Genomic DNA, 24344 nt, shown 5'->3' on the forward strand with positions numbered 1-24344 from the left:
TCTTGAACCTCCCTTCCACTCCCTCCCCATCTGTAGTTTCTTTTTAATTGCCCATCAGCATTTTGCTGGTTTGGACATGCAACATGACAGGGAACACAGTGGCTGCCAGACAGATGGACTTGTGTCCCTTCTCTGCCTGGCAGTCCCAGAGCCCTTTCTTTCCAGCCCATGGTCGCCCTTTGGCAGGCAGAGACAAGCCTGCTCCTGGGTTTTCAGTAGGAGGCCCAGGGCCCAGGTTGTAAGCATGGCTCCCCTTTCACAAAGAGCCGGCTCTGCCCACACTTCTGTTATCTGCTCGGGCTGGAACTGGCTGTGACCCTGCCACGCAAGTGACAGGCTAAACACAAGAAAGACCTCACTCCGGAAGTTTGGATTAAACACAAAAGAAAAGGTTTTTTTTTTATCCGTCTGAATTGGCTGGGCTACAAAGTTGTCCATCACCACCCTTTGGGAAGCCATATTCCAGTTCCTCATGTGGCCGCCAGAACCCACCCTGGCGGTTATGATTCAGAACCTGTGTCTTAAAATCCCTCTGGGTGATGGTGGTGCACAGCATGGCTGGCCGCTTGGCCTGGATACTGACAGAGATGCTTCAGGATCAGACTGAGGCTGGGGGCGCTCCTAAGACCCTATGACTGTGACTTGGCTATATACCCTGCCTCCCACCTCCACCAATGATGCAAACTTAGGAGGAGAAGCCAGATAAATAATTTATTTCACGCCAAGGTTGACAAAGGCGTTTGCGTTCAGTGATCCCAGGATGACAGACTGAAGAGATTTTACTACTTGCTTGATCCCTTCCCCCATTTGATGGGTGAGAAAACTGAGGCCAGCATGGTGGCGAGCCTTGCAAGAAGTGTTAGGAACTAGTTAGGATCAGAGCCATTTTGTTGGAAGTTCTTGAACTTTGGCACTGAGTGCAAGGCTCAGATACCTCCACAGGGAGCGCTGGGGGTCCCTCTTAAGTGTATGCCTGCTGTGGGCTTACCCACCTGCCTTGCCCTTTGTGGTTCCCTCTGCCCCTCTCCAAACATCTTGGACTTGCCCCCATCGCATGGTCTTTATGGGGTGGGACAGCAATCTGCTCTACCATCTGGGGGTGGTGAGTGGCCTCTAAGAGAATGGGTGGTCCTGATTAAGGGGCTGCCCATGTTCCCAGAAGGTGGGCAGGTGGGGTGCAAGTCTCCCTGCAGACTGATCACCCCCAGACTCCAGACTCCTCCAGCCCCGCTCCTCCCAACCCCCAACTCCCTAAAGATGAGCCAGAAGGAGAGAGGGCACCTGTACCATGAATCGATTTCTTTATTAATTTTGACATTTGTTCAGCTGGTGTAGGGAGAATGGTCTATACATCAGAGAGGGGTGGGTAGGGGGGGGATTCCCTCCAGAGAACAGAGCCATGTGGGAGAGTCAAGAAAAGAATCATTTTCATAACAATTTAAAAAAATCAAGGTAATTCCAAAACTTCTAAAAAGCGTCTAAGGTGCAGACTGCAGCATTCTCTAGGCATCGTGTGGCGACCCCAAACCCCTCCCCTACAAGCTCCTACTAGCAGCGAACGCGGCATGCCGCCGAGGGCCGGGGCCGGCGGGCCAAGCAGCCAAGCCAGACAGAGCGAGGGGCCAAAGCGCAGCCGGGGCCGAGGCCGGGGCTCTACCGGGGGCTACAGGGTCGGGGCGCCGGGGCGAGGCGGGGCCGATGGCGGCGGGAGGCGGCCCTGCGCCTTGTCTTCCTTGGCCTTCAGCGAGTCCAGCCGGCCGGGGGCGCTGGAGGGGTGGGGGGCGCCGGGCCGAGCGAAGGGTCAGGCCGGCGGCTGCGAGGATGCTCTGCGCGCCGCCCCGCGCGCTCGGGGGTGGGGGGGGCGCTCCCTCTCCCCGCGCGCCCCTTGGAGGCCAGGCCGACCCCGACCCCGCCTGGACCCGCGGGAACACGTGTGCTCTGGGGCCGGCCGGGGCCGGGGGGCGCTGGGGGTCGGGGGCGCGCTCTGCCGTCGAGGGAGCTTCTGTGCTACTTGGAAGGTTCAGATGTGTTCAGAGGACACCTCGGCAGAGCGGCGGGGAGGACGGGGGCGGGACATCCACACACAGTGTGGCCCTTGGGCGGGCGAGAAGAGCCTGCAGTCTCTCTCCGGGCCTGGAGGGCGCCGCGGGGCGGGCGCGTTGTGCTGATTCGGGCCTCCCTCTGCCGGGGGTCGGGGTCGGGGGCTCCGGTGTAACTTTAAGGCTCTTCCCTGATGGCACCGAGGCGAGGAACTTCGTCTCCTTCCTGCCCTGACGGCGGGGGCGCCCTGGGCCGGGAGGGTCTCCTTCCTGGCTGGAGCCTCCAGGTAGTCAGCCGTCTGTCCCCCTGCGCTCCACCCGCGCGCCCTGCGCTGCCTCTCCAGGAGGCGGGGGACGGGGGTACCTTGACTGTCCAGCCCAGACCACCCCCACCCCCCGCCCCATCCCGCCGGCTACCTGGACTTACAGCACCAAGTTCGCTCCGGGAGACCTCGGGTGGCGGCTGACCTACGAACTGGGCAAGTCCGTATTCGCTAGCCCTATGCCCTTCCTTCCTCTTTCGCTGAAAGACAGGCTGCGGGGTTCCTTCTCCCGCAGCCTGGAGAAGTCCTCAGGAGCTGAGCTGTTTGTGAGTGCTCTGTACATACTGCTAAAGTGTTTCTATTGGTTTGCATAGTATTTATTGTTTTTCATATACACAAGGCTTGATTACTGTACAGTTTACACTTTGAACACAGACTAGGATATAAGTGCTTGAAGGTATAGAAAACCTCTTCTCTATTGAACATGCTGGTGCAATCCTGGGACAGCCATCGGCCCTCCCCCAGCTGAGAGCAAAGACCCTTCCGGATGGGGTGCTGGCTCCCTTGGAGCCCTGAAGCTAAGCCTGGGGGGTCCTCGCCTCAGATTCTTAAGTCCCTGACACAAGGAACCCCCAAATGCATTCTGAAGGTAATGATTTTCCATTGGAAGATGATTAATACTGGCAGAGAGAGAGAGAGAGAGAGAGAGAGACAACATAAAAAAAATTCCAGTTTATCCACAGGAGAGTCTATACAGCCTTGGACATCACAGTAAAATCTGTGTGTATACTGAGCAGAGGGGAGAGGTGTGCATATGTGGGTGTGTTTGTGTGTCCTGATGCCGTGTTGCATTCTGGAAGGTTCTGGAAGGTTCGGTCCACCGGCAAGGATGGTCACACATGGAGCATGGAGGTGTGTGGGTGCGGAAGGCTGGCAGATGAGGGCAAGGGATTAATGGTGTGGAACTGATTTCATGTCTAGTTTTCTTTTTTTTTTTCCCTTTTCAGGAAGCTCTTTTTTTTTTTTCCCCCTTTCCAGGAAGCTCACATGGATTTCCTACAGAATGAGGTTGGGGGAAAAAAAAAAAAAGTACCCTGTAACAAGTCGAAATTGAAATGATTTTAAAAATATCTCATCCCAGCCACAAAAGAGCCCTTGTTTTGCTGTAGCCTTCGGCGCTCTCCTGCGTGTGTTTTGCGTCCCTCTCTCTCTCTGCACACCCCCTCTTGCTGCTTCCGTCCACATTCCCCACAGAGATCCACCGTCGCTAGAGGCAGGATTGAAGACTGTAGGTCATGCGTCTACAGTCGTTCATGCGAATAGGTGACTAAAGGAAGTCCCTTACAGAGGTCATGCCGTCAGCCTCCAGGGACGCGTGCGCGGGGCCTCCAGGCCAGCTCTCCTCCTGGGTGCGTGGCAGAGTGTGTGAAGTTCAAGGGTTGGGTGTTGAGGTGTGATCCTGGGGGACACACAGAGAGAAGGAGTCACTTAGAAGAGGCGCAACCCCCAGCAAAAAAAAAAAAAAAAAAAAACCCGCCATCCTGAGCTTTTGCACTGGTGGTCCCCGGGCAGGAGTGAATCAGGAAAAGCGGCCTCCCCAAGCAAGGCAGGAGCTGCAAGGTGCTGAGCCTGACGGGGACCTCCCTGAAACCCCAGCTGGCCCACTCCCGAACCCAGAGGCTGCCACTGGCTCCATGCCCTCGGATGAGTTCCCTGGATGGCACGGTCACCTGGGGAGAGGCCCCCCCATGTACCCAGCCCCCAGGAGAGGGGCCGAGCTAGGCGGCACTGCCCCGGCTCGTTCAGTTCAGTCCAGCCAAGAGGCACGGGTGTCTCCTGTGTACCAGCCTGCACGGAGTGGGCGTGGCCTTGGGAGCTCGTGGCCTCAAGGGACCTCAGTGCCGCTTCGGTTCTGTCCATGACTCTTCCTGTCAGCGGCCTCTGGCTCCTCTCCCCATGTCTTGTGGATGGACAGCCTCGCCTGGGGCCAAGAGGTCTTTGAAAACCAGAGGCTTTCTCCCCAGGAGACAAGGTGTATCAGGCTGGAAGATGGCAGCTGTGTCGGCCGAGTGAAGTTGAACTCTGCAGCCTACAAGTCACAGCCACATGGCATGCCTGCCACTCCATGGGGCCGCATCTTCCAGCCTGGCGGGGTGGCATAAAATTCCAAGTTTGCAAGATCGGCCACCCAGGGTTCTATTTGTAGGAATTTAACACGAAGAGGAGCTGACAGCCTCCTAAGCAGGGCAAGAAGTGATACAGAGAGGCAGAAACTCATCTGAGGCACAGCTGTCTCCAGGCAGGGAGCCAGGATTGGGGAGGGGGCTGGAGATGACAAAGGGGAACTCAGCCCCGAGTGGCTCCCCGGGGATGGAGAGCGGACTTAAGCTCCTTGCCAGACCGAAAAGCCAGGCTTGCTGCCGCTATGGCGTGAGCAAGCTGTCGCCCTGGAAGGGACCCCTCCACCACGGCCCATATCCCTGTTAGCGAAGCCACCTCCTCGGAGTCCAAACCCCTGTGCCTGCTGCTGCCTGCCTTTGACCTTGGCTCCTCTGTCAAGGACGCCATCCACTTTCCTCTTGGCCTAAGTTCAGCTCCTTGCCCTCCAGCCCTCTCCTCCAGGAAGCCCTCTCGAAAACTCCAGCTTCCCTTCCCTCTCCCATCTTGTGTCACTGCCTGGCATGTAACGAACAGCCTGGTTGAGAGCATGAACTCTGAAGCCAGGCTGCCTGCACTCATCTCCTGTCTCTGCCGGGTTCCTGCTGCGTGGTCTCGGTCAAGTTACTTATACTGTCGGGGACTCGGTTTCCCTTGTTATAAAGTGAGGCCATGAGGAGGACGCAGCTTGTTTGACTCTGTGATGTTGGACAGCTAACCATCTAGGAAGCGCTCGGGACACTGAGCGGTACTGGATGCCGCCATGGTCGGGATCCAGAAACGCTCCGTCCTGTCTGTCCTGTCTTTCATCTGCTTACCTCCCTGGCCGGAGTATCAACACTCTGAAGGCAGTAGCCAGCCTTTACTCTTCCTGTGGGGGGGGGGGGGGCTTCCCAGGTGGTGCCACTGGTAAAGAACCTGCCTCCCACTGCAGGAGATGTAAAAGACTCGGGTTTGATCCCTGGGTCAGGGAGATCCCCGGGAGGAGGGCATGGCAACCCACTCCAGTGTTCATGCCTGGAGAATCCCATGGACAGAGGAGCCTGGCTGGCTACAGTCCATGGGGTCGCAAAGAGTCGGGCACGACTGAAGTGACTGAGCGTGCACATACATACCCTTCCTGTGGGCTCCGGAGTGCCTACCCTAGCGCTGTGCACACCTCATGTAAGAGCCCTTACAAAATCCTGAGCCTGGTGAAGATAAGCTAGGATCTTCCTCCCGCTCTTCGGCCCTGACACAGAGCAGAGGAGAAGGTACAAGGTGGAGCGGGATGATTCTGGGGTAACTGCTCTTCCTGTCTCTGGGTGAGCTCAGCTCCAGGAGGCGTTGGGACCAGCCGGCAGCGGCAGGGGTGGCCAGGAAGTGCAGACCTCCGGTCGCCACTGCGGTGGGTGCCCCTCCAGAAAGGTCTCACCCCCCAAAATGCTAAGACGACAGCCACCTGCAGCTCCAAGTGGCTGGGCAGGTCAGGCTTTTCCCCTCATGTCATTTCTCTGTGTGTGCCACTGGCCCCCACCCCTCCCAGAGTCTGGGGGTATCTTCTCTATCCTGCAGCCCCAGGATCCACACCCGCGGAGGCTGGGGGTGAGAGTGGACTGTCACTTAAAAGAGGAAAGTAAGCAAAATATGACCTCAGCCCTCCTCGTCTCCTCCTATGGAGACTGGGCTGTGCTAAGACGCTTCAGTCGTGTCGACTCTTTGCGACCCCATGGACTATAGCCCGCTAGGCTCCTCTGTCCATGGGATTCTCCAGGCAAGAATACCGGAGTGGGTGGCCATTCCTTTCTCCAGCGGATCTTCCCGACCCAGTGACTGAACCCGAGTCTCTTAGGTCTTCTGCACCGGCAGGTGGGTTCTTTATAGGTTAACTTTCATTTACTAAAATACTCTGGACTTCCCTGGTGGCTCAGACAGTAAAGAATCTGCCTGCAATACAGGAGACCTGGGTTCGATCCCAGGGTTGGGGAGATCCCCTAGAGAAGGAAATGGCAACCCATTCATCCCATGGACAGAGGGGTGTGGTGCAGGGGTTGAAAAGAGTCAGACACGACTGAAGCGGCTAACAGTTACTTATTTACTATTAAAATACTTTCTTTGGTCAGAGCTAACACAAGGCCTTACAACCACAATGTCTGAATGAAAAGTGTCTCTTGAAAAAGGAAACAAAAAAAGTGACAGCTGTCCCATGCGTGGCACTGCCCAGCACCCAGCTGGGCACCTCTAACCTAGAGGGTATAGGCTGCCTGCTCCCTGCTGTGCCCTGGCAGCGCTGACACCCTGATTCTTGGACCTAGAGCAAAACCCACCAGCTGCTATTGCCTGCTGCGCACTGACCAGGCTTGACTCCACAGCAATTACCTCGATGCTTCAATGCGACTAGGAAGCTCCCTCCCCCACCTGCCAGAACTCATGCAAAATCCTCCCCCAAGGCAGGCGGGATAGGGGCGGAATTGGAGTGGGCACCGGGCGTCAGGGTCTTCTGCCCTCTGGGCTGTTCCCCTGCTTTGAACCAACTGTCGCCGTCTCATCTCAGCTCACCTTTTAGGCGTCAAGTCTACAACTGTGCCACAGGATCTCTAGGCAATTTGGGAAGAAAAACCAGAACGGGTCCTACTAACCCACTCTTCAGTCTACATCAAAATCCCTGGAGCTTGCCCCAGTCCCGAGCTCCAGGACCGTGGTTCATTAGTGCTGGGCAGGGCTGGGAGTCTGCACTGCACCAGGTGCCCAGATGAGGGTGATACAGGGACGTGGGCGGCACTTTGAGAATCAGTGGACCGGGACTGGACAATTTAGAAAACCCTTTCACGAACATAAACCCACAGGTTGCCATAACCACCCCACAGGGGGAAGATGCTGGGGCACCTGAGGCTTGGAGAGGTCAGCTGACCCACCTGGGTCACGCTGCACATAAGACCTGCAGTTGGCTGAGTGCCAGGATACACCTTGTATTCTCCTTACTCCTCACGGTTGCCCTCACGGTTACCATGGTTATTTTTAAGCCTAGAAGGAAATGACAACCCACTCCAGTATTCTTGCCTGGGAAATCCCATGGACAGAGAAGCCTGCTGGGCTATATAGTCCACGGGGTTGCAAAGAGTCAGACACAACTTAGTGACTAAACAACAACAGCATCGGAGTGACAAGCATTCAGAGGGAGTAATTTCATCCTCCCCGTAGGAGACGGAAGCTTGAGAAGCAGGAGGAGCCAGGCCTGGACCCTGGACCCCTGCCCAGCTTCCACTCTCTCTCAAACAGTTAGTTCTCATTGTCTGCAGGGGGCATGTTCTATCCAGTCGCCAGGACCCTTGAATTAGCCAGGCCTGGACCACTGATCCCCAGCAAAGTGCTGCTCAGGGTTCCTGCCAGCCTCTGGTCATGACATGTTTTTCAACCTATGAACACACAACCCTGTGTATTTCTGATCAAAGACAACATATTTAATGTACCACTGACCCTTGAACAATATGGGTTTGAACTGCACGGACCCACTTATACATTGGCTTTCTTTTTCAATAAATACAGTACTTGCATTTTCATTTCACAGGATCTTTAAATGAACTGAGGGTGGGGTCAAGTTCGTATTGGATTACAGATCACAGCACGTAGAGTTGAAAGAATGAGGGTTTGAACCCAGGATTCTATCCACACTGTTCCAGCTTCTTGCCCTGGGGGTGAGTCATTCATCAAAGCCTTTATTTTTTTAGGCAGACAGAGCAGTGCTGAGATTTTTAACTGCCTAGAGGGTCAGTGCCCCCTAAGTCCCAAGTTGTTCAAGGGTCAACTGGATATTGTTACATTATTAATACTGAACTCGTGTCCTGCAGAGCTTTAACTCATGACTGAATGAAGCTCATCTAACACACGGATTTTCTCCACTCGGTCCATCACAGCCCTGCTGCTCTTAGCGACACTAGATGGCAGGACCATTTATAACGGCAAAATCACCCACCAAGAGCACAAAGATGCAAAAAAAATTATAAAAAGGTGGCACAAAATAGACACCAAAAAGACGCTGGATCTGAGTGTGATCTGAAAGAGGGACAGAGAGACGGTCGCTTTGTTTGACCTCCACTGGGAACAGGCCCGCAGGGGACTCAGTGTTTCACCCCTTGCACATCCCTGAAAGGCCCCGGGAGGGAAGCGCTGGGCATGCTGGGTTTGGGGGTTACAATGAACTGTAGTTATTAGGTGACTGTGCAAGTTAGCAGTTATTTGGAATCCATGAACCCTGGGGGCCTGTGCAAGCTTGCAAGTGGCAGGTAGCAAAGCATGAAGGACTGAGAGCCCTCAGCCCCTTCCCCATCTTGTCTGCAGTCTGTCTTGCTCAGGGGTTAGAGCATTGCAGGCTGTCCCCCGGGTTCTTGGGACCAGACAGGAGCCTCCTCCACGCTGGCCCCAGCACTGCACACTTCCCTGGCCTCTTTCTAGCAGAAGCCTCAGCCCTAGGCGGTAGCCTGGCCGCTCTGCACCCCACCACCCACACCCGATGGTCTTGGACCTGCATCTTGCGCGCGCACGCGCGTGCGCGTGTGTGTGTGTGTGTGTGTGTGTGGCGGGGTTCAGCCACTTTGCAGATCTACAGGAAAAAATTTCCAAATGTCTAGGTTCCGTCCTTCCCCTTGCCTGCAGTCTAGGCCACCTGTCTCCTGTTCAGGAACATCAGCAGAACCCGAGCCAAACGTCGCTGCCCTACGCAAAATAAGGCCCAAGAGTGTCCTCTGCCTTCCACTGTGCTTTCACAAAGTATCTGCACCTCTGGATTATTTCCAGGACTGACCACAGCTGATGCTCTAAACCAGCAGCCCACTGGGACCCTGGCAGTGTGGGGGTTAATGCGGTGACCTCCTTAAGCTGCTGAGAAGTCAGGTCTAATTTTATCCTATGACTGGATGGGCCAGACTTTTTTTTCCCCCAAGTGCTGAGGGAAGCCCAGAGTCAGCACTTCTGGGGGCTCGGGAGACAGCAGCCCTGCGTGTTTTTTTTTTTTTTTTTTTTTGCCGAGTGCAGAAAGAGCCTGCTGGCCGAGGGCCCAGAGCCAGGCCCTGGGGGTGTAAGTGACAACAACCCTGTGCGCGCGTGGGCACCGGGGCCACGTGCTTCCTGCTTCCGGCCGACTCCCACCCCGACACGCCCGGTACTGAGCTGACCCGAGCTGGGCACAGCGAAGGGCCTCGGGGCAGCTCAGTACAGGACCCGTCAGGGAGGACGCAGGTCCAAGCTGGCCTTGAAGCCCACCCCCCCCCACCGCCCCCACCCAGCACTGCTCAGCCCACTGGAGAGCTTTCGCGACGTCTTCACGGCCTCCTTTCCTCCTGCACTTCACATCACACCCAGGCATCCCCCGCCCCCAGCCACCGTCGCCCCTACAGCCTCCTGTTGTTAACTTTGCCTCTTCCTAGAAAGCCAGGGAGTCACATACTTCAGGAAACACCAAGGAGGATGGAAGCCTTGGATTCCCGGTACAAGGCACAGATGGGTTCCAGGCCTCTCCCCAATCTTCCTGGGCACGTGCACTGAAACCTCACAGCTAGCGGACCCAAGTGCGCCCTCCGAGGCCCTGCCCCCCGCCCACCCAGGCTCCCTTGCTGGGCTGGGCTTCCAGGATAACGATCCTGCGGAGATGCACCCTGTGCGTCTCACTCAGGGAAGCATGTGTCCTGCGTCTGTTTTTGCACTCCCGAGGAACGGGTCAGCAGAGGCTGTGACGGTTCTCTCGGGGGAGGAAACAGCTCAGAGGGCACCGTTAGTAAGCGGGAGTCTGAGCTTGGAGACCACAGCGATGCCTGGTCCTCCCACTTCATGCTGGGAGAGGCGGGAGTTGGCGGAAGGATGGGGATGCGAAGTGAGCGGCGTGGCGGAGGTTGGGGGTGGGGTCAGCGGGAGACCGGGCCATGCAGACAAGACCGATGCCTGTGTTACCTCCAAAGAGGCCATTCCACAGGAGGGGCTGGAGATCACTGCTTCCCCCTTTTGAGGCTGGCCCGCTTCACTATCTGAGCCCCCTTCCTGCCCTCTATCAGGTCCAGCTGCAGGCCACTTCCTCTCTGCTCCACCTGGAGACAGCAGTTCAGACAGAAGGCAGGACAGATCACACAGAGAGACGGCGGGAAGGCCAGAGAGGACAGACACCCTACAGAGGCGGCGGGAGAGGGGCCACCAGTGCCAGGAGCCTCGAGGGGGAGCCGGCAGACAGGTAAGAGGAGAGCCCCAGGCGGGCTGGTGCAGGGGGCAGCGGAGGTCACGGGCCGGCCCCTTGGAAGGGTGAGGGCCTGGGAGGCCGCGGCCCCGGCAGTACCTTGGCGTGAGTCATAAAGGAATCAACGTCCGCCTCCATCTCACTAGGGTCCTCCGGGGGCCCCCTGGAAATCACCTCCTCGAGCTCCTGGGTGTCATCGGCTCCGGACGGGTCTATCTGGCGAACGACTTTGCGAATGATCTGGAAAAATGAGAGGGAGGGCAGGAGGGGGCTTGGGGAAGCCGTCGAGGAAGAGCTTGAAAGGGGGCAGGTCCCAGGGGGCGGTGCGGTGGGCGCGGGCTGTGGCCCCAGGCACCCTTCCCTGTGGTCAAGGTCAGGGGCGGCCTCTGATCCCCCTGGTTGGGTGTGGAGCCTGCACTGGGGGGTCTCAGAAGGCCTGGAATTTGGGGGGGTCTCAGCGGGGCTCAGGGACAAGTGGATCTGATGCTGTGGCTTCCGTCTCTAGCCCAAGGGGTCCATTCTGCCTGCTGGTGTGTGACGGACGTTTACACTGTCTTCCCTGCACAACAGTGAGCCCCTGATGGGGAGGGCGTGTCTGTCACTTCGACTGTCTGCTCCCTAGTCACACATCTGAATATGCCAACGACTGTCTGCTCTGCACCGACCGTGTGCAAGGAGTGGGAAGGTGAGAATACTCATAAGCATGAAGCTCCTTGTGCGAAAGGAAAGACCAGGCCCTGCTCTGGCCGAGTGTGTGCCCTGGAGCCACACCGGTCATTCTCAGCCAGCACAGCCCCTGTCCGGCAAAATGATGGCTCCTGGTGTAAACTTTCGGCCAACCCTGTGCGTTCTCACATCCTTTTTATCTCAGGGAGCTCCGTGGGGACCCCAACACTACTGTCACACAGCTGTTTTCAGGGCCAGGCGTCACAGGACTAGGTTTGGGCTGTATCCACAGGGCCCCATCCTTCTGGAACACAGCCGCCCCAGCTGAGCTCAGGCTGTATCAGGCAAAGTAAGGACCACCATGTCTGGAACTGTGGCAGGTACCCAAACCATCCCATCTGAGCCGGGTGGCAGCAAGAAGCTGAGGGTGAGCCCAAAGCCCTCTGCCTGGCTCAGGGGGGACTCCGCACCCACCTTCTTGGTGACGACGTTGCCCTGCTCATCCGTGAAATGCTCCTCCGTCACCTGCTCCCCTGGAATATTCTGAAGCTCATTCCCCTGGAATCAGAGGAAGGGAGAAAACTCGAGATGGATAAGGGGGGATGAGATGGAAAGAAAGGGGAAGCGAAAGTTCCTCCGTCGCGTCCGATGTAGACTATACAGTCCATGGAGTTCTCCAGGCTATACTGGAGTGGGTAGCCGTTCCCTTCTCCAGGGGATCTTCCCAACCCAGGGATCGAACCTGGGTCTCCCGCATTGCGGGCAGAGTCTTTACCAGCTGAGCCACACGAGAGAAGCTCAAGAATGCTGGAATGGGTAGCCTATCCCTTCTCCAGCGGATCTTCCCAACCCAGGGATCGAACCTGGGTCTCCCGCATTGCGGGCAGAGTCTTTACCAGCTGAGCCACACGAGAGAAGCTCAAGAATGCTGGAATGGGTAGCCTATCCCTTCTCCAGCGGATCTTCCCAAACCAGGAATTGAACATGGGTCTCCTGCATTGCAGGCAGATTCTTTACCCACTGAGCCATCAGGGAAGCCCAATAAGGAAATAAGTTAGCAGTAGCAGCAGCAGCGAGAATCTGATAAGACCCCACCCTGGCAGGAAACCGAAGCTCAGCAAGAAGTGAGCTGGACTGACCAGTGGCTGCTCCACGTTGAAGCGGGGGGGGGGGGGGCACCGTGGGGGGCCCTGGGCCTGAGGTCAGGAGGGGAGCCCAGGCTCACGGGAGTGCTGAGTGACAGATCCCTGCCATCATGCCCTGGAGTGGGCAAAACAGGTTGACGGAGGAACTCCCAGGAGAGGGAGGGAAAGCCTGACATCTATTCAGATGGCACATTAAGGGGAAGAACGCCCCAGCCACAGACGCTTGCGCCCTGAGGTGTGGGGTCTTGCTGCCTCCCTGAGCTGGTTGTGGACAGAAGCAGGAGGAGGGCCAGCTTCCTGAGTCACAAAGCGGAGCCTTCTCAGCCATCGTGAGGGACAGGGGTTGGGGAGGGCGGGGAAGTGCCACCCAGCTCCGGCCTGCACATCCCCAGCGCCCCCCAGCCAGGCTGCGCGACCTCTCTTCCTGCGGGGCATCTGGTCTGGCACCCCTCGTGCCCCCAACCCCACCCTGGGTTACCTTCAGGAGGACCCGGCGCCGGACCACCCTGGTGGAGATGGTCTCCTCGTCGTCACTCAGCCCCTCACTCTCCCCCAGCTCCTTGTCCAGCTCCTGGTGGACGTGCTTGAGCACGAAGCCCAGGGAGCCCCGGACGATGTGCGCCACATTCTGGCAGCTGACCAGGAAGAAGCCCAGCAGCACCAGGGTGACCAGGAGCTGGGTGATGAAGGTCCACATCCTTGACTGCTCACCAGCCCAGGCCTCCAGGGCCTGCGGAGCCAGGGTGGCGGGGCCAGCCACTCATTCTCCCCGGGGACTCTGGAGGCCCCCCGGGACCCGCTCCATTCTCCCCCGTGCACGGGAGGCTGCAGGGCCCCCACAGTGGAACTGCCGCCCGAGTGCCCGCCCGGCTGAGCGCCCGCCTCTGCCCCCGGCCTGGCTGACGTCAGGCCCCAGTAATTCTAGCTCCCGAGCCAGCTGCCCCGGGCTGTCTGGCGAGGCCAGAGGGAAGCCGGCAGGTGTGCGTGTCCCGGGCACCAGACCTGCGTGTTAAAGGGCGTTGTGAGCAACGCCACCCCCACCCTCACCACTGAGAGCCCGCCCCTGTGCCAGCCAGAGGCAGCTTTAGCCGTGCCCAGGAAAAGGGTCCCCTTCAGGACTCGGGAAAAAAAATCAGACATCTGCAGAATGCGGTTCCTGGTGTGTGTCCTAGGCGGCTACTGCCAGGACCACAGGGATGTCCACTCGCTCATGGGGTGGAGCCAGCTAACACCCTGGAGGGTGCTGGGTTTGTTTCAAAAACAGCACCCCCCCGGGGTGAGTGGTCAGCCCCAGGAGCACAGGCGTCCAGCACTGGTGGAAGGGACCTTGGGAGCCCGTGTGATTTCATGAGCCCCGCGGCCCTCGTCGGCCCCCTGCCCTGCCTTAGGCAGCTCAGTCATCCTAAATGCAAGTGAGTCCCGGGTGTGTCTATTTAAGGCCTCTCCGTCACAGCTCTTCCCCGGGCGGGGCTGGCAGCGCCAGGGTCAGGAACCAGGCACCCGCAACTCGCCTCTGCAGGCCTGGCTCCCCAAGGCAGCCCAGCAGCTGAGGCTCAAAGGAGTCCCATTTCCAGGATGGGACTGCTCCTCTCTGGGCAGCAGCGGGCGTGGCGGGAAGAACCTGGATCAGGACTGGCACCCCGACCCTGCAGAAGTCTAGCGTGGTGGCTGGAGGCCTAGCAGGGTGGCTGGGAATGGGGGGACGCTCGTCTGGGCCTCGGTTTCTCCAGCCGTCAAGATGAGGGTGGGTTGTGAGCTCACCCACCGCTAGGGACCGTGCCGGCCCTCACCCCACGCGGCCTGCTGCCCGGGGGACTCTGCATACCCTTTTACACATCAACTCGGATTAACACCATCGTGTCTCTGGTGTTCCCACGTCACACAAGGGCAGCTGATGCACAGAGAGGTTAATGACTTGTCTCATCGCAACACAGGCGCACTGGGGACGCAGACACGGCGCATGCAGGGGGCCCCCGGAGCCCTGGGTCTGAGCCTGGGCCAGGAGCCCAAGGTCAGATGCTGCCCACCGTGCCGAAGAGAGGGGCTGGCTGCCTTCCAGGCTGAGGTCCCTAGTTACAGTCACCACCCCACCCCCAGTCCCCACTGTGCGTTGAGGCTCACTGAAATACCAGTCAACAGGTGCTCTGCACGCTGTCACCTTAAACAGGCCTCTCGATCAATCAGCCCCCGGGGCCCCAGGAGACCGCGAAGAGACAGTTCGCCCACCCTCCCATCCGCCCTAGACCGGGAGGCACGGGCCCTGCCCACTCCTGGGACCCGGACCGGGAGGTCTGGGACTCTCCCTGCCCTGGCGCCGGGCCTCCTGGGACTCAGTTTCCTCATCTGTAAACGAGGCAGCTGGGCACAATGACCGTGGAGGGCTTGCTTCTCCAGGATCCTGCCTTCTCTCCAGTCCTCCCCCGCCCCACGAAGCCAAGCACAGACAGGCTCCTGTGCGGTGTCGTTCCCAGGACTCGCGGTGGGGTGGGGGCACAGACCCAGGGTTGGGGGGGTGGGCCTGGTGCTTTGGGACAAGTGCGCATGATCAGGAGTCGCAGAAGCGGGTGCAGTCCGACCACCAAGAACGCCCGGGGTGGCCTGGGGTTACAAACGGGCGCAGCGGCCCGGCCACCGGAGGCGTGTCCTTGGCAGGGACGCCTTCTAAATAAAACCCTGTTTAATTCCTGGCACCTCTTGGCAGCCAGCAGCCCCGGCCATGGCGGAGCCCGCCTGGTCCTGGGGTCCTCAGAGGCGCCTGCGAGGCTCGGGCTGGGACAGGGGCGAGGGGAGAAGCCGGCAGTGAAGGGGAGGGCGGAAGAGGACATGCGCACACGGAAGACGAGGGACGGGGAGGCGTGGCGCACCCGTTCCGCACGTGCTGCAAGTATCGATATGCTTTTACAGAGCAGTGACTCGCACTTCATACAAACGCAAACTAAGACGATGTCGAGGACTTCCCTGGTGGCTCTGTGGATAAGAAGGCACCTGCCAGTTCAGGGGCTACGGGTTCAATCCCTGGTTCGGGAAGACGCCACGTGCCGCGGAGCAACTAAACCCCGTGCGCCGCAAAGACTAAGCCCGAGCTTCAGGGCCCGTGAGCCCGTGAGCGGCAACGACTGAAGCCCACACGCCTACGGCCCGCGCTCAGCAGCAGGAGACGCCACCGCAAGGAAGAGCGGTCCCCGCTCATTGCAGCCAGTGAAAAGCCCGCGCCAACGAAGACCCAGTGCAGCCAAAAGTAAACAAATGAATAAAATTATTATTTTTTAAAATTATGTCAAGATCATAACGGGCTTCCCAAGCGGCACTAGTGGTAGAGAACCCGCCTGCAGATGCAGATGTGAGAGAGGGGGGATGGATCCCTGGGTTGGGAAGCCTGGAGGAGGGCATGGCAACCCACTCCAGTATTCGTGGGCTTCCCTGGTGGCTCAGAGGGTGAAGAATCCACCCGCAATGCGGGAGACCTGGGCTCCATCCCTGGGTTGGGAAGACCCCCTGGAGGAGGGCATGGCAACCCACTCCAGTATTCTTGCCTGGAGAATCCCATGGACACAGGAGCCTGGTGGGCTATGATCCATGGGGTTGAAGAGTCAAACATGACTGAAGCGACTGAGCACGCAGTGCAAGATCATGACATCTGGGATTAGTTTCAAGATTATGTCAGGGGGAAGTGTGTGTGTGCTGGAACCTAATAGGCTATCCTATCTGGTTTTGTATCTATTTGTAATTTTTCACAATACAAAAAAGTTTCAAAAAACACATTGAAACAGATGTCCACAGAAATGGGGAGGAGTCAAGACAAAACAGAATAAATAAAGTAAGTAGCGGGACAAGACTGAGCAACTGAACTGAACTGAACTGAAGGGAGGGTGGAGGCCACAGCCTGTGCGGGGGTTGCCCCCCGTCCCAGCCTGTCCCTATGGGGATCCACCTGCGTGGGCATAGACACCCCAGGGAATCCTGGCGACAATCCTTTCTCTACCCCATTTACACAAGGGGACCCAGGGGCCTGGAGGAGAGTAGCTGGTTATTGGCCCCAAAGACTGGGTAAGACCCAAATCAGCCAGCGGCCAGGCCTCTGGGTTCTAAGCCCTTCTTCCTAAAACATGACGGAAAAAGAAAACAAACAAAACCAGCCCTCCAAAGACCCTGATGCTGGGAAAGATAGAAGGCAAGAGGAGAAGGGGGCGACAGAGGATGAGATGGTTGGATGGCACCACCAACTCAATGGACATGAGCTTGAGCAAGCTCTGGGGGAAATAGTGAAGGACAGGGAAGCCTGGCGTGCCGCAGTACATGGGGTTGCAAACAGTCAGACACAACTTAGCAACTGAACATCAGCTACAGAGCCCCCCTCTGATCCTGTGACCACCTTGGGCATATGAAGAGCGGCCGGCAGTGGGGAGCAGGAAGGGGGCATCATAGGTGTGCTTGGGAGTCTCTGGACCCCCATCAAGGAGAGCCCCTCCCCGCCCTCAGAGGGGTCACAGAGGCCGACAGGTGGGCAGACAGAAAGAGAAGCCACCGCCCCAACCTTTATAGAGAAACCACTCCCAGCGGGGGTCTGAGAGAGTGAGCAGATGCCAGGGGCCTGGTCCTCCGGGCGGAGCATCAGGGGAGCCCTGCCTGAGGGCGCCCACCTTTACCTGGAGGGAGAAGGTGCCGCCAGCCTCCTGCATCCACTCTTGGGGGCCAGGTGGTCTCCGCTCCCTGCCAACCTCGGACTGCTCAGCCACAGGCCCTGGGCCCTGCTCGAGCTCCGGCGAGCCGCTGACCGTTCTCTGGAATGAGTGTGGGCCCAGCGGGGCCTCCTCTGGCGGGGAGCCATGTGCAGCCTCTTGCAGGTAGGAGACGATAGAGCCTTCCGCATCCCAGTCGTGCACCCTGGCCCCCGGGAAGAGACCGAGGACACCGGTCACCCCCAGCCACCTCTCTTGGGGGTCCTCCCCGTCCAGAGCCTGCCCTGCACTCTGGAGGCTGGGAGGGCATGAACCATCACACAGCATTTGCCCCATCCAGAGAGACGCGGACGCCAGTGCCGCTGGGCCCTGTCCTCTGAGTGGACAGCTCCGCTCCTGCGGCCCTGAGATGGCCTGGTCATTGGGGGTCCCCATACCCGCCATCCAGCCCCCCCATGTTGCTCCCACCCCACAGTCCTCACGCCAGGGCTAGCTGGTGAGAAGACCCTCCCTGCCCCTCGAAGCAGGCTCTCCCGCAGCCTCAGGAACACACGTGCCTGCTCCTCCCTTCCTCGCTGGCTGTCCCTTCTCAGTGTCCTCTGTGTCTCCTCCTAACTTCCCTGGCATCTGACCCTGGAAGGGCCCAGGCTCAGTTCTCAGACCTCTCTCCCCGTCTACACCCGCTTCCCAGGTGAGGTCATTCAACCCGTGGCTTTAAGCCCACCGGCGGGTCCCCAGCAGCTCTTCCCTGAGCTGCAGGCCTGTGTGTCCGAGAGCCTCCTCGACACCTGCCCTGGAGGTCTCTGATGGGCATCTCGGGGGCTCAAGTCTTCACTGAGGGGCTCTTCCTCATGCCTGTTCCAGCACCCTGGGTCCTTCAGGTGTCAGCTCAAGCTCACCCGTGTCCTCTGGGACACCCCCTCTTTCTCTCAATTGCTACATCTTATTTGCCAGCAAATCCTTGGGATTTCACTTCCAAAAATACATCTTGAGCATGACTACTCCCAGCCAACCATCTGGGTCCACGTCACTGTGGACTCTTTCCTGCAGCTCGTCTCTCTGCCTCTACTCCTGGCCGCATCTGGCTGTGGCCCGATCACCTTGGATCTCTGCTCAAAATCCTCTGATGGTTCTCCATCCCACCCAAGAAGCACCACAGTCCCTGATCACCCTGCTCCGGGCGCAGCCAGCTCCTCACTGTCCCTGGAGTGCAGTGGGTATGCTCTGTTCCAAGGCCTTTGCACCAACAGAGCCTCTGAGGGCACCTCTGCTCAGATGCTCACAGGGCTTGTCACCTGAATTCCTTTACGTCCTCCTCTGAGTCACTCTCAGGCGTCCCTGGCCACCTTCTCTATAATTCCAACCTTCCCCTTTCCTGTTTTCTTGTTTCTTTTCCTTTCCTGCTTTATTTTTTCTTTTCAGCACTTGGCACTAATGAGCATTTCTTTTTTAAAATTAGTTTCTATTCAGTTTACTTTAACTTTACTGTCAGCTTCTCCCCCCCAAAAACAGGGGTCCCCCACCTCCAGGATCCAGTGCCCGATGATCTGAGGTGGAGCTGATGTAATCAGAATAGAAATAAAGGGCTCAGTAAATGCAATGCACTTGAATCATCCCCAAACCATCCCCCCACCCCCACTTCATGGAAAAACTGTCTTCCACGAAATCGGTCCTTGGTGCCAGAAAAGGTTGGGGACCGCTGCACAAGAACATAAATGTCTTGCGGGTGGGGACAGTGTTTTGCTTAAGGCCACAACCCTGGCTTGGAGGCATCTGCACAGGGGCCTGGCACACAGCTGGCCTCAATACACACTGTCGGGTGAATGAATGAAATCCATCTGTCCCCATGGGAGGGCTGGCCCAGGTCACAGAGCCCGCCGGTCATGCTCTGAGGCTTGGCCGCCAGGCCCCTGGTCCCTGTCTAGGGACGCTGCTGTCACAGCGGTGCCGTGGCCAGCACACATGGGCATCCAATCCATGCTTGTTGAGCAAAGGGCCACTGCAGGTGCTTAGGAGGCCCAATTTCACCTTGGATCCTCACTGCTCAGCCTGCCCAATTTTCCTCAAGAATCAAAGGGTTCGTCTGGGGCACTGAATGAATCCCGGCTATCCTGTCTCCTATATGGCCTTGTTTGCCGTCCTGCTGGGGGATGGGGCCACACTGAGCAGCTGCTCCCTGGGGAGGTGCCATCTGCCAGGGCTTCTGGGAGGGGCACACGGGTGGGAAGGGGAAAGGGGAGCAGGTTTCCCATGGTCCGGCCGGACCTGAGCTCCACAGGGGTGGCCGCGGCCTCCCGGGAGCACAAGAACCATGTGCTTTGGGGAAACTGAGGAGCAAAGCAACAGGGAGGAGAGGGCCTTGGCCACGCCCTTCCTGGGCCAGCCCCAGAGGCCACGGTGATACCTGTCACTCGTCTGTCGGTCTGTCTTGCTCTGCTCTCGCCCTAAGACCCCTCTGCACTTAGGCCAAGCGCCAGGGTGCAGCGGGCTCTCCATTGCATGGACGTGGCCTGGACACTCTGTGTCCACCGAGGTGCATGAGGCCCTTCCGCCTGCACTGCCAGCCTGGTTGAGTCCCAGGCCTGCTCACGGCGGGAAGCGTGGCCAGGAGCTACCCAGGAGAGGAACCATCTTCAACGGCTGAAGCTTTGTCCCGCCCAGATAAGTCCAACTGGCCTCACTCCTCCAGAGAGGCATAACTAGAAAGGGCAGCCTTATCAGCTCCGTCACATGCAGGCCCTGTGACTGCCCACCCGCTTGCCTGGGCCCTGGAGCTTCCAGGTTTCCAATTATGGTTTGCTTTCAACAATCAACACAGCAGCGACCGGGGCCCAGGGCCCCCAGCTCTGCTGTACTGCCAGGGCCGTGGCTTGTCCTAGCCTGACAATCGCTTTCCCCATCCCAACACCCCCAGCCTCTCTCCTGGGGGCTGCACAGGAGTTGGGGGGTGGGTGGTTCGGGGAAGGACTGGCCTTTGCAGACGCAGCTCCAGTCTTTATCACAGCACAGAGGCCTGCGTGCCGGCTGGGAGGCACAGGGGCAAGCTGGCACCTTACTGAATTATTTCCTCCAGGGCGTTTGGCACACAAGGTTTTGGGGGCAGCAGCATATAAAAGTCCCCCCTTACTCACTGCCAGGCACAGGACCCCCCCCCCCCCCCGCCGGAAGCCCAGGACGGCAAAAGGCACCCCGCCCTGCAGCCCAGCGCTTGCCCTTACCTGTCCTGGCTTGAGTCCGTCGCCCAACTCACTGTGGGGGTTTCTGAGACGCGGGCATGTACCCTCTGCTGGCCTGAAACAAGAGACACTTCACGCTCTGAGTCCTGCCCTGCACTTGTCGAGTCCTCCTGCCTCTCATGACCTGGCAGCTTCTCTTCTGACCTCTGACCTTCCTCCTGGTCAAGCAAATCGATAAGGCCATTTGTGGCATCTGAATCCACCGTGTCGTCCTCCACGAGGTCCAGAGAGCCCAAGGTGGGGCCCCGGGGTCCCTCGGAGAGTGCCCCCTCCAGCTTCCACTCGTGCCCGGTGGCGTCCAAGTCCTCGGCCTTGCTGCACTCCAGAGAGGAGTCCTCAGCAGTGACCAGCGAGGGCGTGAGGCCCGCGGACCACACCTGCATGTCAGACATCTCCAGCAGGGCGTCATGCTCCGTGCCCGCCAAGGGGATGGCGTCTAGGACGGCCACCTCGTTCCAGTACTGGTCTGCGCGCAGCGGAGAGGGGAGCGCGTAGTGCAGGGAGGCGGGGGACAGCAGCTCGTCCTGCAGCGACGAGTAACCTGGATGGGCAGACAGAGGACGACATGCTCCAGCTGCGCCCTCCGTCACGCGCGCGCACGTGCAGGGCCACTCACTCGCGCACAGGCTCGGCCACGATCGGGCATGCGCATTCCAGGGCGGGGCTGCCCAAGCCTTGTGGCTGCTGCCCAGGCACGTGGGCAAGAGGACAAGGCTCTGGGGCGCGGGGCGCAGGGCAAGCCGGGGGTGGAGGCTGGACGCCAAGAGAAGAGGATGGAACGCTTGCTCTTCCGAGTCCAGAGCAGGATCAAGAAGCCTTGATCCAAAGGCTTGCTCCCGAGCCTTCTGACAGCCTTGCGGAAGGAGGGGCTGCTCTCTCGTTGCACCCACGTCCCCTGGGCACAGCTCTGGGCAGGGGGGGGCCTCTGTTAGGGAGGCACCTCCAAGGGAGGGGTGCAACCCCAGAGCCACTGTGGGTGACTGTGCCCTCGCCGGGGGCCGTCTGGCGAGCACAGAGAGCATCCGCAGACCTCGTCGCGGTGGCCAAACCGGAAACCCCGAGGAGGTTTGGGATGGGGTCGGCCGTCTGCAAGCAGCGGCGTATGGATTCCAGGAACTGGGAAGGGTCTAAAGTGGCACTGAGGTTGGCGGGGGGTGGGGGGTCCTCCAGGGTTAACAGCCGGAGGCCGGGTCAGAGGGCCCACGAGGTGCCAGGCACATCACTGCTCCCTGGGAAGTCTGCCTATTCCGGCCGGGTCAGCCATGAACCCGTGGGCAGGGAGCCAGAGGGCCCGGGCCCCTGACCGCAGCCTGGTCCCACGCCTGTTCCCTGGGGACGTGCCCGGACCCTGACCTCGGACAGTTTCCTGATTAGGTCTGGTGTGGAGATGTTAGGATCCTGTGGGGGTGCAGGCGTGAGTGTGAGATAGGTGTGTGTGTTAGGAGCCTCAGCCCTCTAACTGAGGTGAGGGAAGGAATCACTGCCCTTGCTTTGGAGCCGGTGCTGATCCACAGGCAGGGGAAGGGTTAGAAGCCAAGATTCTCCACTGGGTCCAGCTAGTCTGGGGCCCCGGGTGCACGCCTGTGCCCACAACCTGTGAAGACCCGGCAGAGCCCAGAGGGACCTGCGGCGTGGGTGGGCTGCCCTGCAGGGCCTCCAGGGGCCCTTCCCGCAGCCCAGAGAGGCCCCTAACACAATGTCCACACTCTCCATCCCGCCACTCGATGTCACTCGGCCCCCTCCACTGTGTCCAGGCTTTCCACCCCCTTCCTGGCCAGACCGGTGCACCTCATGCCCAGCTGGGCCTCAGCTCCTGCCCTCCAGCTGCTAGACTTCTGACAGAGCTCAGCTGTTCTCTCCCTCACTTCTCCCACCAAAAAATACTGAGGTCTGTCTGCATGGCAGGCCCCCTATGTGCTAAAGGGTTGGAGACTATAAACACATAGGCACGCGCGCGCGCGTGCGCGCGCGCACACACACACACACACACACACACACACAGAGCGACAGGTTCTCTTCCTCCTCTTTCTTTCACGTTTTCCCAATGACTCCAGCTCACCTGGATTCTCCATCTCTGAATCTGCCCCATGATCTCCCAAGCTGGTTCCCGGGACTGTCCACTCAGAGGACAAGGAGCCTGTCCCTGTGCGGAGCCTTCAGATACGGGAGGGACACGGGATCTAGGACGGATGACCTCGCCCGTAAGTCATGAAACGGCAATGGCTAGCCAGGACAGGTGCGCAAGGCTGCGGGCAACCGAGCTACGTGCTTGACTCTCATCTTCCATGGGAGCTTTCCTCCTGCCTGATCTACAAGACTCCTACACGTCTACTTGGCTTTGCATCCCCAAATTAGGAGAAGGAGGAAGAAACCATGGTATCTGGGGGTGGTGTGAGCTGGCGGGAGGGCTGTGCAGTGACAGGGACCAAGGGAGCCCCCCAGCTCTGGCCAAACTGGGAGGGACAAAGCGGAGGGTGGGGGACACGTGTGCATCGGAGCTTCCCACAATAGTGACGCCGACTCATTATGTGTGAGATTATGACCGAACTGGGAAACCAGGGCCACGGCCTTCCAACCCTCCACAGAAACCTCTGCAGGGAGAGGTGAGCAGGCCGTTTAAGAATCACATAATTAGTTTTCTTCTTATTATTATTCTTGAAAGCATTATTCCATTATTACCATTACTAATTGAGTTCTCTCTCATGAAAGTATATCCAACATGTTATTTTCATTTGTCACAATATTACTCCTACCTTATAGATGAGGAAACTCGAGATTTAGCCTAAGGGACACAGAGTGGTTCTAGATTTTGCCAATACAATATTTTAAAGATAGCTTCATGGAGGTGCAGTTGGCATATGATAAATGCACATTATATATACATATATAATTTATTTGGCTGTGCTGGGTCTTCATTGCTCTGCAGGCTTTTCTCTAGTTGCGGCGAAGGGGGCTACTCTCTAGTTACCATGCGAGGCCTTCTCATTGTGGTGGTTCATTGTGGAGCACAGGCTTCAGGGTGTGCAGGCTTCAGCAGGTGAGGCATGTGCGCTCAGGAATTGTGGCTCCCAGGCTGTAGAGCAAAGGCTCAGTAGTTATGGCACACGGGCGTAGCTGCTCCGTGGCATGTGGGATCTTCCTGGACCAGGGATTGAACCCGTGTCCCTTAGGTTGGTAGATGGACTCTTTATCACTCCGTGAGCCATGGAGGAAGCCCTAAATGCATGCACTTAAAGTAGATAACCGGAGCAGGCGATGGCACCCCACTCTAGTACTCTTGCCTGGAAAATCCCATGGACAGAGGAGCCTGGAAGGCTGCAGTCCATGAGGTCGCTAGGAGTCGGACACGACTGAGCGACTTCACTTTCACTTTTCACTTTCATGCATTGGAGAAAAAAATGGCAACCCACTCCAGCATTCTTGCCTGGAGAATCCCAGGGACGACGGAGCCTGGTGGGCTGCCATCTATGGGGTTGCACAGAGTCGGACACAACTGAAGTGACTTAGCAGCAGCAGCAGCAGCAAAGTAGGTAATCTGATAATTTCAGACACAGGGAAACACCCAGGAAACAAACCATCAGCACAGTGACGAGGGGGCCGTTCATCCTCCCTGAAAGTTTTCCTCAGGCTTCTTTGCAGTCCTTCCTTCCGCCACCCTGCCCCCAGGTAACCACTAATCTGCTTTCGGTCACTGTACATTAGTTGCACTTGGCCAGAATTTTATCTGAATGGAGCTATACAGTGTGGAATCTTTGTGTCTGTTTTTTTTTTTTTTTTTTTTAACTCAGCTTAATTTCATCCATGTTGTTGCATGTATTGATAATTCATCCATTGTTTTTGCTGAATGACTAGGTCACACTATAGGGATATCTTTAACTTTTAAAGAAACAACCAAAGTTTTTTTCCCAAGTGTTCCATTTATATTCCCACCAGCAGTGCATGGGGGTCCCAAGTTCTCCA

The 24344-nt window shown here is 58.1% G+C and overlaps 1 protein-coding gene across 18 annotated transcripts in view; it reads right to left on the minus strand.

Annotated features, from left to right (window-relative positions):
- Positions 1 to 1284: 1284 nt before the first annotated feature.
- ANK1 (ankyrin 1) overlaps positions 1285 to 24344 on the minus strand; it is a 141604-nt gene continuing 118544 nt past the window's right edge. For 3 of the 18 annotated variants that reach the window (XM_069572690.1, XM_069572681.1, XM_069572680.1), the window contains 6 exons: positions 20367 to 20925; positions 17116 to 17353; positions 11799 to 11882; positions 10758 to 10898; positions 10382 to 10515; positions 1285 to 3761 (listed from right to left, as the gene is read on the minus strand). In XM_069572690.1, the coding sequence (XP_069428791.1) occupies positions 10417 to 10515; positions 10758 to 10898; positions 11799 to 11882; positions 17116 to 17353; positions 20367 to 20925 (1121 nt within the window). In that variant the 3' untranslated portion in view covers positions 1285 to 3761; positions 10382 to 10416. Of the gene's footprint in view, positions 3762 to 10381; positions 10516 to 10757; positions 10899 to 11798; positions 11883 to 12947; positions 13880 to 17115; positions 17354 to 18547; positions 18707 to 20366; positions 20926 to 24344 lie in introns of those variants that run through there. The other 15 variants (XM_069572689.1, XM_069572687.1, XM_069572693.1 and 12 more) reach the window with 12 other exon arrangements.

Source organism: Ovis canadensis, chromosome 26, assembly GCF_042477335.2.
Source record: "Ovis canadensis isolate MfBH-ARS-UI-01 breed Bighorn chromosome 26, ARS-UI_OviCan_v2, whole genome shotgun sequence".
Taxonomy (NCBI): domain Eukaryota; kingdom Metazoa; phylum Chordata; class Mammalia; order Artiodactyla; family Bovidae; genus Ovis; species Ovis canadensis.